Here is a 13,630-nt window from a genome sequence, read left to right on the forward strand (position 1 = left end):
GGACAAATTTTCAAAACCGACCACTTTGGGATTTTAATTGCAAAAAACGACCCATTTCAATCTTATTTATAAAAACCGACCCAGTTGGTTGAAACTGGGTCGGTTTTTAAAAAAAAAATTCTCAAACTTCACGGGAGTTCAACTCCCGTGAAGTTTTGTTATGAGAAAAACTTCACGGGAGTTCAACTCCCGTGAAGTTTCCCAAAAAAAATTACAAAAACCGACCTGTTTTCAGCCACTGGCTGAAAACAGGTCGGTTTTTGTAAATATTTTCAAAACCGGTCGTTTTTTGCAATTAAAAACCCAAAAGGGTCGGTTTTGAAAATTTGTCCTTCAGAACAAAACTTGTGTCAACTTAAGTGGATAGCAAAAAGTTGTCCACCAAACTTTTAAACACTCATATTGTCTAGGGATCCTTGCATGATATGAAAATATTTTTTATATTAATAAATGAGTGGTTAGAAAGTTTGGTTAACATCAACTTAAGTCGATAGGAGTTTTACTCTTATGTTTCATTCACTTTAGCACTTACATGCCCTTAGTTATTTTTTGAAGCATTTATATACTTTGAGTTGTTTGAAGTTAGCAATTTAGTACCCTCTTTTATATAAACGAAAAAAAATTCACACAAATGTTCCCATATAATATTCATATATTAATTTTAGAGCATTTTAGTCATTAATATTTGTTAAATTTACTATAGCCCTAACCAAATTCTAATTTAAACATATTCTCGTTCATTTTGAAATATTAAAGAACTTCCGGATAAAAAATTTCACGTTTATATAATAAAGGATGCTAAATTGCTAGCTTTAAAATATATAAATACTCAAAAAACCAACTGATAGTATAGGGCTAAAGTAGTGAAACATAAGGTATTTTAGTGCGATTTAGCATAATTATAATGTAGAGAAAATGTACAAACATCAACGAGGGGATAAAGATATGTTCACCTATATCCAAGTTTACCTCACATATTGGCTTTGAGGAACCAAAAATCAGCTGAAATAATTTCATTTAGGCAAATTCACAAACCTGATCTACAAGAAGCCATAGGCCTAAACTACAACTCAACTCTCAAAAGTTTCATGCATCCACCAAATAGAAAGCAACATCCAATAATAACACGATGGCTGCTACACACCAAGAATAGTAAATCACATAGCCAGAAGTCACCACAATTTGTAATGATGTAGGCACGGTATATACTTTTGAAACACTCTTTATCTCATGTCAACCATTGCATTTACATAACTAAATAGCTCCCCACAGGCAAGCAAAGGTTTCAAGACGGCAAGTGGAAATTACAAGGGGAGAGGTTAATTCTAATATATCCCAAAACAGTGACATCATATCGCAATCGTTATCAAAGCAAAGCAAAGCAGCTGATGAATTTCAGCTTCTTGTCGAAGGATTTTCACTCAAATTGGACACCTGAGAGTCTGAGACACGAACTTTGCGTCAGAATGTGGAAGCAAAAAATTATAAGACACAAAGTCAAAAAGTGTGTCAGGCATTTGAGTAAAACCTTTTGCAATCAGAATTAGGAAGTGCCAGCTGAGGTCGATCGTCCTGAAGCTTGTAATTCCTTCAATGTACTTGCTAGCCAGTCTAAGCCCTCATAGAGGCCGTCACCTTTTAGGGCACAAGTCCCTTGGATGTGCCATATACGGTTCTTTAAATCATATAAACCCAGGCCCTCGCACACCTCCATCGGTGTCATTGCACCTTTCTGAAGAAAGGAAAAAAGGAAAATAAAAAAAACAGAGATATGGTTTTGTTAAATTCAGGAAGAAAACTATACGAGACAAAAGATGTTCAGAGTTACATTGTGCAAATCAATATAAAAGTTAAAAAAAGAAAAACATATGCCTAAGAAGCATTTGGATGGATCTGGAAGGTTGTCATGTGATCTGGCAATTTTTAAGAAAAGGAAGCTGGGACAAGTCAGTATCATAACATATTTCTATAATGTGAAAAACGCAATCGCCAAAGTAACATGCTAAATTTTTTAACCTACCACACATTTTGTTGACTTTCCAAGAAAAAGACTTGGCTCTTCAACTTTCTGCAAGATAATGCATCTCATTTTTTCATACTAACTCTAATTTTGTACAAGCTAATATTTTAATGACCTTCCACTAAAATATAATCTTTATATAAAATTAAAAGTAAAAAAATCTCAAACATGTAATGTTGCTAAACCAGTGTATGAGAAATACTGGGTGTGTCGAAGAAGTGATAAGTCAAATTAAAAATACATTATATAATTCAGGTAATGGTTAAGAAGTGTCCGAAAGTGTCCAAAAAATATAGACCCCACATGCATGATGTTTCCGACCCAACTCACCAAGTATAGAGGCATCTAATACTGACCAAAAATTAAGAAAACCATCACTATTGAGCAAAAACAAAAAACGTCTCACGCATTCAGTGAACCACTAAAATTAGATCATCTCAAATACGGTTGAAAATGTTGAAAGGGAGCAAATGTATATAAGAGTAGTCAGTATGAAGTTGTAAAATCACTGAAGAATTTCACTTCAGTGCATACAATAAAAGTAATCTATGCATTTCCTTTTGTACTACATAAAGATAGCGGTGCTTGTAAAATTTAATAATATCCAACTGACATGAAACCATGGAATTCACGATAGTATATAGGCAACCAGGCAAACACATGGCTATAATTTAGTAAGGCAACATCCTCTACTGTTATCAAATCATCAGTTGACAATACCATGTCCTGTTTGTTCGCGAAGACCAATATGATACTGTTAAGCATGAAAGGATCCCTGATAATCGCCTGAGAGAAAGATATAAATAATTAATCACAACATCAAAGAATCAACTTCTTCAAAAGACTAACAGTAATTAGCCAACTCAAAAATAGCAATAAAGAAAAGGAAGTAAACCTGAAACTCTGCTTTTGCTCTCCCAATTCTTTCTCTGTCCAAGGAATCAACAACATAGATCTGCAAGAAAGAATGCATAAACAGGTTTAAGTACGACAGATGAAAGGTAAGTCAGGATTGACAACATTATCTTCTTTATGTTATATGCAAAAGCTTAGAAGAGATGACAATTCATTAAACGGCAGTAGCAGTAGAATCTGGGGATAGCAAGCACTGGTACTGACTTCAGTTATCCAAAATAGAATACCTTAACTAATAATGAATAGTGTACAGCACCCATAACAAGGTTTAGGCACATAACACTTAAAATAAGCAAGCCTTCCCAGATTAGGTTAATAACAAATATTTGCCCACATGCTTTCAGGTAGAGATTATTTACCAGGCCATCAGTATTGTTAAAGTAATGCCTCCAGAGAGGCCTCAGTTTCTCTTGCCCACCGACATCCCACACCGTAAATACCACATTTTTATACTGGACTTTCTCTACGTTGAAACCTACATAACAAGAACGCAATAAGTCAATCCTGCGCTCCTGTCTAATTCAGCAAAAAACAAGTCTCAGAAGTCATAAGGGAAATTCTTGCAAAAAATACCGAGTTAAATGATTATTTAGGGGGGGTGGGGGTTTGGGGGGTGGGGGGGGGAATGAATTGAGTTACAAGGCATGCAGCACAAAAACAATGAAACTGCAGTAAAAATTAAACTTAGTAAAAGCAATTGCACAATAGAGCTACTCAGTTGTATGCAAAGAAAGTATCATAGCTCAGAGACACCACTTCCATGTTAAACATAACCAACAGATGCTGCCAAAAGACATTGAGCTTTTTGCCGTTGTACATGCATATGCGTCAGACAAATGTTGGTATTTCTTGAAAATAGGATCTATAGTTTTATCTTATTTTACCTTGAAGAATATAGAAGAAAACAGTCAGTTCACATGAAAAGGTGAAAAATAGATGGCGGTAATTATGAACTTTGAAGATAATGTAAGAAAATTTCAGATCCATGGCTCACAAAGGTTTTCAAATTGAATGTTGCTATCAAAATCTTTTTCCTATTTGTTTTGGTTTCGATTACAATGAATGTAAGAGAGAATATCTTCTTTCTTTTACGTATTTTGGATGTATCACTTATGAAAACTAGTTTCTCTCTGTAAGAGACATTCCGAAAATGCAAAAAAGAAACAGACAAAAAAAAACTTTTTAGGAAAAATGTGTCCAGGCCCCAAAAGTAAAAAGTTCATGTGATCCGCTCCCTTGTATTCTGACCCATGTGTATAAGCCCCAAATACACATTGTATTTGTATTAAGACCCCAAAGTATCGGACCCTGAGAAAAGCCCAACAAAAGTTACGAATTTACCATTTGATTTGATTGACCTTGGTAACTGCGCTCATCCCTTTAACCCCATCTCATCTCTCTCTCCTCTATCTCTCACCTTCTCCTTCTCTCTCACTTGCGTCATGACCACTAAAAATGTCAGGACCTGGGGAGGCCATGGAAGGCGAAGGCGGGACGGTGGTCATGGAGTCGGAGGTCGGGGAGTCATCTTGGAAACAGCTCGTGAACGCGGGTTCAACGACAAACACGAAACATGGTCCGGTAGGACCCGCGAGCTGACGGAGCCCAGAGCTTTGGTCCAAGGCATCGTCGTTCTCCCATTTCTGAGTTACGGAATCTCTTTACCCAAATCAATGTCTTAATCAAGATAGTGCTCTAGTTTTCTTGTAATTTATGAAGGGAATCGATATTGGGTTTTTATAGTTTTTCTCTTTCATTTAATTGAAATGGGATCTCCTTGGATTCTTGAACAGCGGTTTGGGTTCTCCTTTAATGCCTTTTTCTTGTGTGATTTGGTGATTGACAGAGTTCTGTATAAGAGATTAACAACAGAAATTTTCAGAAGCTCACATTGAATCTTCAGGCATATCGACATTTAGCTAAAAATTAAAGACAATGTGATTAAAAGTTGACAAAAGAATCTAAGAATCTGTGAATTTGAAAGGGGGACAAGTAAAATTAGAACTATGAATCATGCACCCATCGCGGCCCCACCCTACAATCGAACCGCTCCATCAAGGTCATCGACGCCGACGACATCGCCGGGTACCTCCCGAGGAGCTTGGCCTCCTGAGGGACCTGGCTCTCTTCATAAACTCCAACAGGTTCTGCGGCATGATCCCTCAGACCTTCGAGAGGATGAGGTTGCTCTTCGAGCTCGACCTGAGCAACAATCGGTTCGCCGGTAAGTTTCCTAGGGTCGTCCTCTGGCTCCCCTCCCTGAAATTTCTCGACATCAAGTACAACGAGTTCGAGGGCAAGGTGCCCTCCGAGCCATCTTCGACAAGGACCTCGATGTCATCTTCATAAACCATAACAGGTTCGCCTTCGGAAAAAACAACATCGGGAAGCTGTTGAAAACTGGTTGTGAGCTGAGTAGTCTGGACTGTTAGCTCTAAGGGATGGAATGTTAGTTCTAAGGGCTGGACTGTTAGTTCTAAAGGCCGGACTGTTAGTTCTGATGACTGGACTGTTAATTCTACCAGCTTTCATGTTAGTTCTGTCATCTCTTACGTTAGTTCTACCCGCTTTCATGTTAGTTCTGTTATCTCTTACGTTAGTTCTGTTCGCTGACATGTTAGTTCTGTCTGCTGCCATTTGTTGAAACTGTGTGTAAGCTGGGAGACTGGAAACAAGTGTGACGAAAGGAAGCTTTGAAAAGCTAGACTGATATGCAAACTTATACATCTATGTATGTTTATGTTGGATATTAGCCCAGAGCGTGTTCATTAAGCAAGTTGTTTGAACTGGAACTCACCGGCAAGCATCTCATGCATCCTCATTGATGACCAGTCAATTGAGATGCTTCATCTATTAGAGAGGACATTCTTACAAATTTGATAAATGAATGAAATCTTGTCTGCAAATATTAGGAAAATATAACCTCTGACATTGCATTTCCCTACAACAAAATTTGTCAGAGCCTCCCTCCCTCTTCCTCCTAAGGTTGGTATGTCCATAATAAAATAAAATCAAATTACATATCTAGACACAGAATTATTTGCCCTTATTTGATTAAGAAGTGAGACCTCTACTTTGAAAAATTGAGCTCTCTAGTTTCAATGGAAAGAGAAAAGTTGAGGGCCAATCATAGCGTGTTAGTTCTAATTTTAGCTATTGTTATTTCTAATATAAGCGTTAGTTCTTGTGGTATGTTAGTTTTAGTTGAGCCCCTGTTAGTTCTAGTGGTTCTTGTGTTAGTTCTAGTTGTTGTCATGTTAGTTCTAACTTTCAGGTAGTGTTATTTCTAATATAAACGTTAGTTCTAGTGAGTTAAGTTAGAACTAACATGAATTAGAACTAGAACTAACATGAAGTGAGTTACAATCAACATAAATATGAGTTAGAACTAACAAAGAACCCAAGCGTCTAAAACTAACATGAATTAGAACTAGAACTAACATGCAGTGGGTTAGAACTAACATAAAGTGAGTTAGAACAAAGAACAAGTTAGAACTAACATGAATTAGAACCAGAACTAACATGAAGTGAGTTAGAACTAACAAAGAACAAGTTAGAACTAACTTTAAGTGAGTTAAAACTAACAAAGAGCAAGTTAGAACCAACATAAAATTAGCTAGAACTAACAAAGAGCCCAAGAGCCCTAAGGCCCAAGGCCCAATCAAATATTTTTAAATATATATTGTATGTGTAAGGGTTTGAACTCTTAACCTCTCCAAATTACCAAGCTTTACCACTAGACCAAGTAGCCAAAGTATTAATATTAGTTCCACTTAAAGTTAGCTCTTACTTGCCATTAGAACTAACATGAAATAAGTTAGAACTAACTTAAAATAAGTTAGAACTAACTTGAAATAAGTTAGAACTAACATGAGTTAGCTCATGATAGAATTTAAAAAATGGCATAAATAACTAGAGTTAGCTCATGTTTGTTCTATCGCAACTCATGTTAGTTCTAATTTTTACCAGCTCATGTTAGTTCTAATTTTTACCAGCTCGTGTTAGTTCTAATTTATTTAATGCGTTAGTTCTAGCGTAAATGTTAAGTCTAAATGTCATGTTAGTTCTAATTTATGGCATGTTAGTTCTAGTTTCTCCAGTGTTAGTTCTAACAGATATCGTGTTAGTTCTAATTTATTTAAGTCGTTAGTTCTAGCGTAATTATTGATTCTAAACATCATGTTAGTTCTACTTGATGATATGTTAGTTCTAGCTTCTCCAGTGTCAGTTCTAACAGGTATCATGTTAGTTCTAATTTATTTAATGTGATACGAAGGGATGGGATTTGGATTTCCAATGGTAGCACAGCTTCACATCCGTATACCAACGAATATGGGGTATCTCCCGTAGGTGTGCGTATGGTGATACGATAAGCCCAGAGTGCTTCACCGAGTTTATCATCCCAGTCTCGTTTATTGGTCTTCACGAGCTTTGACAGGATCTTAATTATCGTCTTGTTAAACGTCTCAGCTAATCCATTCGCAGCGGGATAATAAGTTGTTGACGAAATATCTTGAATTTTGAACTTGTCACAAGTCTAAACGTCATGTTAGTTCTAATTTATGCTATATTAGTTCTACCTTCTCCAGTGTTAGTTCTAACTAATATCGTGTTAGCTCTAATTTATGTAATACGTTATTTCTAACGTACTTGTTGGTCTAAACATCATGTTAGTTCTACTTGATGATGTGTTAGTTCTAGCTTCTCTAGTGTTAGTTCTATTTGGTATCGTGTTAGTTCTAATTTATTTAATGCGTTAGTTCTAGCGTAAGTGTTGGGTCCAAACGCGATGTTAGTTCTAATTTATGTCGTGTTAGCTCTACCTTCTCTAGTGTTAGTTCTAACAGATATCATGTTAGTTGTAATTTATTTAAGTCGTTAGTTCTACATAATTATTGGGTCTAAACGCCATGTTAGTTCTACTTAATGATGTGTTTGTTCTAGCTTCTCCAATGTTAGTTCTAATTGGTATCGTGTTAGTTCTAATTTATTTAAGTCGTTAGTTCTAACGTAATTGTTAGGTCTAAACGTCATGTTAGTTCTACTTGATGATGTGTTAGTTCTAGCTTCTCTAGTATCAGTTCTAACAGGTATCGTGTCAGTTCTAACAGGAGCTCAACTAGAACTAATATAGCCACTAGAACTAACGCTTATATTAAAACCAACACTAGTTGGAAGTAAAACTAACATGAAATCAGCTAGAACTAACACGAGAACCATCAGAACTAACATGAGCTTAACTAGAACTAACATAGTCACTATAACATGATATAAACATATTAGTTCTACTTAAAGTTAGCTCTAACATGAATTAGAACTAAGTTAGAACTAACATAAAAACATATTAGTTCTACTTAAAGTTAGCTCTAACATGAATTAGAACTAAGTTAGAACTAACATAAAATAAGGTTTACCACTAGACCAAATAGCCTAAAGTATTTATATTAGTTCTACTTAACATTAGCTCTAACATGAAATAGAACTAAGTTAGAACTAACATTAAATAACTTAGAACTAACATGAGTTATTGCTCATGATAGAGTTCAAAAAAGGGCAAAAAATTTTCCTCTATTTTTTTCCATCAGATCGCATTAATGGGCGTGACTTTTCATGTATTTTGTGGACCAGACGTCTGGGGAAGATAAGTGGAGGGGTAATTTCGGGGTTTTTTTTTAAAATACAATCTTTTTTTTATACTACTGACGTGGAGAGGCCTTGAAATACTAAATGGTACTTTTTGGGGCTGAATCACATGAGCCAAAATACAAGGGAGCGGGTCACATGAACTTTCTCATTTTGGGGTTTGGACACATTTTTCCCAAACTTTTTTCATGTAAAAGGAACATTAAATGATTGTGTCAAATGACAAGCAGTAATAGTATAGAACCAAATTTAAATAGAGTAGGCATTAAGGGAAACCTATAAAGTCATGTTGTCATCATAAGGTTCCTTACCAATTGTCGGGACTGTGGATAAAACCTCTCCTATATGCAACTTGTACAGTATAGTAGTTTTACCAGCTGCGTCCAGTCCAAGCATCACAACCTAAAAAAGAGCAAATAATTGTGATAAGAATTAACAAAACCAGATGTACCGACCATAATGGAAATAACAGATACAAATTCATAAGAAATCAAATTCAATGTGCTTCGCATAAAAAACATCAACAATTTGCAAATAAACTACAAGATTGTTTAACAATTTACTGAGAATTGTTTGTAAACAGCCATGATTGCTTTCCCTCTGAAACCTTATGAAAACAATAGTAGAAACAAGAAAATGTAACTCCAGCATAATTTGTTTTAAAGCAAGTTTTCCAATATCAAGTACTTGTTTGGAAGTCATATCTGACAGTACATTCATAGCAGCAGTTAAGCAAAGAATAACTTCATGGCTCGGAGATGTAGAACTGAAAATAACTGGAAAGGATATGTGTGTGTGTGTGTGTGTGTGTGTGTGTGTGTGTCAATGCAAAAGATAAAATAAAATGAGAAGGACACAAATGTAACATGTAAAGATAGAAAACAGAAAATAAAAATGAGAAATTAGAGCTGGCTCAAAAGGGCATTGCAGTGGAGATAATTCAGATTAAGGTCATGAAAATAATTGTAAAATATCGGAACTATTTTCAGCCGTGAACACCTAAAGTTCAATAAAGCAAGATACTCCATTTTCATGTGTTATAAGAGAATCACTCACGACCTCAAAATCAGGCAAAAAGGAGATCACGTAATAAATCCAATTAAGAATGACGAACAATTTGTAGCATAAGATAAAAAAAACAAAAGAATGACAGTATAATGAATCATCTATTTGTTGGCTGCTTTCTACAATCGTTGTGAACTAGATGCACATGGCCAAACCAAAAGCCATGTACAACATATAAAAGGTCATATGGTAGTCATCTAACTTAAGCACAGTCACCCAGCGATTTCAAAATTCTTCCTATAGATACTAGCAAAGAAATTGGTGAAAAATATGATAATGTTTACCACCAGAAGTTACATATAAAGCACAACACTAGCTAAGGAGCCAAGAAAAATACATGTTCATTGGGATCGATAAATAAGTATCATAAGGAACAAATAAGGAAACAGATCATCTTGACAACAAACAACTAAGAACTCCGCCATTGAACAGACTTTCCTGAAAACATTGGCTGAATTAACTGATTGGAAAGGGTAAAAGTATTGACTAATATTGTATAAGAAGACGTGGGATGTCATTTGCATCTATCTTGAACATCCAAGATAAAATAAAATGCCCAAGAAATAATATTCACACACTACTCTGCCAGCAGCGTTTTCAGGGTTAAGGACAAATAAGTAAAGGAGATGAGGCATGCAAGACAAAGGTCATAATGAAAGAGTAAAAAGTAAAACATTAGTCATACTAGGGGAGATCGACAAAACACTTTCTACGCTGCTGATAAATAGACATATTTATCCCATCTACGAAATGATTGGATATTTTCACTGGCTCTCAATATACTTGTACAAGCAAAATGAATGTAACTAATGTATAGTGAGAACTAGTAGACATTGGCACTCGAGGTTTCTACATTATACAAGTAAGTGAAAGTGACAAAAGTATCGGAATTATTGGCCTTTCTGTAGGTTCTTATACATCTACTTTTCACCAGCAAAAGGTTATGCGCCACAGCTCAAAAATAGTCACCCAACTTAAGCACCAATTTCATAATGAATCAATGATACACTAGAAGTCTCAAGACTAATTAGTCATTGCTTCTCTTTTAAATTTTGAAAGTAATATATAGTGAGAACTAGAAGTCTCAAGGCTAACTATAGCTGCTTGACATTGTTCATTTCACTCTCCTATCGAGGATCAGTGATGTCATTGTTTTCTAATTTGAAACTTAACAGAAGAGTGAAATCAACAATGTCAAGCAACTATAGTAGGGAAGGTACTGCAGACAAAAGCTTTTCCTAGTCTTGTTTCAGAAACCTTTAAGATATAATATTCCAGGCAGCACTACCTATCCATTTTTTTTTTGTGGGTACCCTAGCAAAAGTCTTTTTCTATTTTAAGGTTACCGAACTAAAGCTGACAAAGATTCATATAATTAGCTTTGTAAGATGAAGGGTGTAAAGTAAGAGAAGTAGCTCATATATGAAGTCCCTGAACTATGCTAAAAAAACTTCATATGCTATAAAGAGGCATTCAATACTCAGACTCTCATCAACTATGAAACCCGTCATGATGGATGTTTCAACGTTGTTATGTTGTTAGCACCAAAATTAGACGAACTCACTAAGCACAGTCATACATGGTAGTACGCATCGGACACTTCACAGCTAAATGACCATATAGAGGCCATTCCCTTGTCTTCAGAGGTCCATATAGTTGGAAACTTACAACTCAATATTGGGTTCTCATATTCATAGTATAAGGACCCAATTATCATCCAACATTACACACCCGGGTACACCATATTGCCAGCTTGTTGGCTAATTTACATAAACCATGCTGTAGAAAACAGATGTTGCCTTTTAGCGAGCAGAACTGCTAGCGAAGTAAAATGCAAGACCTACATGAGAAATCCAAAGGGTATGAGACTAACAGAACCTGGCCAAAAATTCCCACATCAAAGTCTAAGCTATGTCAGTTGAGATATTATATATGAACCATTAACCCTATGTCAAGCAGGCCTCATGGAGGTCTCTCCAACCTCATAGAATGAGAGATTGCTAAATCTCTCTCCTCTATGAGTCAGTGGCATGTTGGTGCACGACAGCTGCAAGCAAAATAATGTTCCACATACTCAGTCCAAGGCAACCAAAAGCAAAAGAAGGGTCTTTTCAGATCTGGTCCAAGATATTGTCAAGCAACAAAAATGTTTGTTGTGTACCTAAATTACCAGTTGGTAGAAAGGAAGGCCTATCCCATTGGCTATTTTAAGCTTGCAACAGGGGAAAAACAGATAAAATTTTATCCAGCAGTAAAGACTGTATACTAGATTAAAAGGCGAATGTTAGAATTAATATAAAACTATAACCCTTAATCCTCACCATAACTTCGGAGTTTTGGTGTAATGGTTAGAGGAACTAAATTTAAGATGGTATCAGAGCAACCCAGGTTCAAATCCCACCCGCCACGAATTAAAAACGAATTTTCTAAAAATTGACACCGCTACGTGAGTCCAGGTTTCGACCCATAAAAAAGGACGCTCAACCTGCGGGGGCATGTTAGAATTAATATAAAACTATAACCCTTAATCCTCACCATAACTTCGGAGTTTTCCTCACCATAACTTCGGAGTTTTTGTGTAATGGTTAGAGGAACTAAATTTAGAGCGAAAAAGAAATTCGTAATGAATATCAGTTCTTGTTCAAGGCACAATATCAACTACAAAAGTAAGAATGAATTTGTTATAACCTATTGGACTAGATAATAATCATATTGCTGGACCAGATATTAGAAAACCAATGGTCATTCAAATCTATCCAACACAAATGCATTCTATGCAAATTCAAGGAGCCTTTCGAATAGAAAAAAGAAAACATGGGCACATATTAAAACAAAATAAAAACAGTTTTATGGAACTGCAGCGATGAATAGGTATAAAGAGAGGCGGATGGACTTGGACGAGCACATTTTTGTAAATTAAATCGCACAGAACAGCATGTAATCCGAGAACCAAATCTAGCAGAAAAGATCCCCTTTTGTAAATAATAAAGATTATAGACCCCAATTTTTTGTTTCTTCCCATAATTCGGCATGTGCCACACAGTACAAATACACGAGCACATTCCTTCTCATCTAAAGTGCAAACTCAAACTATAGTCAATCCATTTTATTGCAATATAAGACTGGAAAAACTCTTCAATCTCACAACGAACAACGGCGATACAAAACCAACCCATCAAGCAATCCAAATCGAAGATCTAATCCTTTCTAAACCCCGAACCAATCTAGGCTACGCATTCCGTTACTAGAAAGTCGAGAGAAACTAATTTGTAAACGAAATACAAAGAAAACCCCTCACAGAGGCCAATCACAAATTGGTTTAGACTCCCAATTCACAAACGAAGAGCTTTGATCTAGAATCAAACCCCAAATACTAAAAGATTCCAATTAAAAATCAATGAAGAACTAGAAGAAAAAACAATAGAGAGTTATTGAAAGAAATTACCCTCATCTCTTGGTTACCGAAGAAGCTATCAAAAAGCTTCCTAAAGGCTTGACCCATGGCCGATCTCTCTCTCCTCTCTCCTCTCTCCTCTCTCCTCTCCTCTAAATCGATAGAAATCCTCAGTTGAGCGGCGAGATTTCAAGAGATTTCGTCGGAAATTTTCAGAGTTCGATCAAGGAAGAAGGACTCTCCCCTCTCTCTCTCCCCCCTCTTGCTGTAGGAGTTGTGTGTTTGTCTCCCACACGGAACTAGATTGTGGAAGGATGATCGCCACCGTACATTGGTCCTGATTGGAGAGAGGCCGTATGATGGAAAGTCAAGTTGAACTGTACTCTTTTAAAGTGGGGTCCGTGAGGTTCGGGTTCGTCGCTGGCCTTTGGTTTCTAGATGGTCTCTTGTATAACTTGGAAAAGGTAATTCCTGGGTTTTTTTTTTTGGAAAAATTGAGTGATGGCCCAAAAAATGAGAGCTACATACAGTCCAGGCTGTCCAGCCCCATCCTCATGTATTAATTCTCATGTGGTTCAATCCCTAAAATCAAT

At 36.2% G+C, this 13,630-nt stretch overlaps 1 protein-coding gene across 1 annotated transcript in view; it reads right to left on the reverse strand.

Moving 5' to 3' along the window:
* LOC109827178 (ADP-ribosylation factor 1-like 2) overlaps positions 1-13,332 on the reverse strand; it is an 18,777-nt gene extending 5,445 nt beyond the window's left edge. Inside the window, exons 1-6 of the mRNA XM_020394145.1 lie at positions 13,089-13,332; positions 8,890-8,980; positions 3,295-3,410; positions 2,916-2,975; positions 2,741-2,806; positions 1,547-1,732 (exon numbers count right to left, since the gene is read on the reverse strand). Of these exons, the coding sequence (XP_020249734.1) occupies positions 1,547-1,732; positions 2,741-2,806; positions 2,916-2,975; positions 3,295-3,410; positions 8,890-8,980; positions 13,089-13,145 (576 nt within the window). The 5' untranslated portion in view covers positions 13,146-13,332. The remainder of the gene's footprint in view (positions 1-1,546; positions 1,733-2,740; positions 2,807-2,915; positions 2,976-3,294; positions 3,411-8,889; positions 8,981-13,088) is intronic.
* Between the last annotated feature and the right edge of the window lie 298 nt (positions 13,333-13,630).

Source organism: Asparagus officinalis, unplaced genomic scaffold (assembly GCF_001876935.1).
Source record: "Asparagus officinalis unplaced genomic scaffold, Aspof.V1 AsparagusV1_Un77, whole genome shotgun sequence".
Classification (NCBI taxonomy): Eukaryota; Viridiplantae; Streptophyta; class Magnoliopsida; order Asparagales; family Asparagaceae; genus Asparagus; species Asparagus officinalis.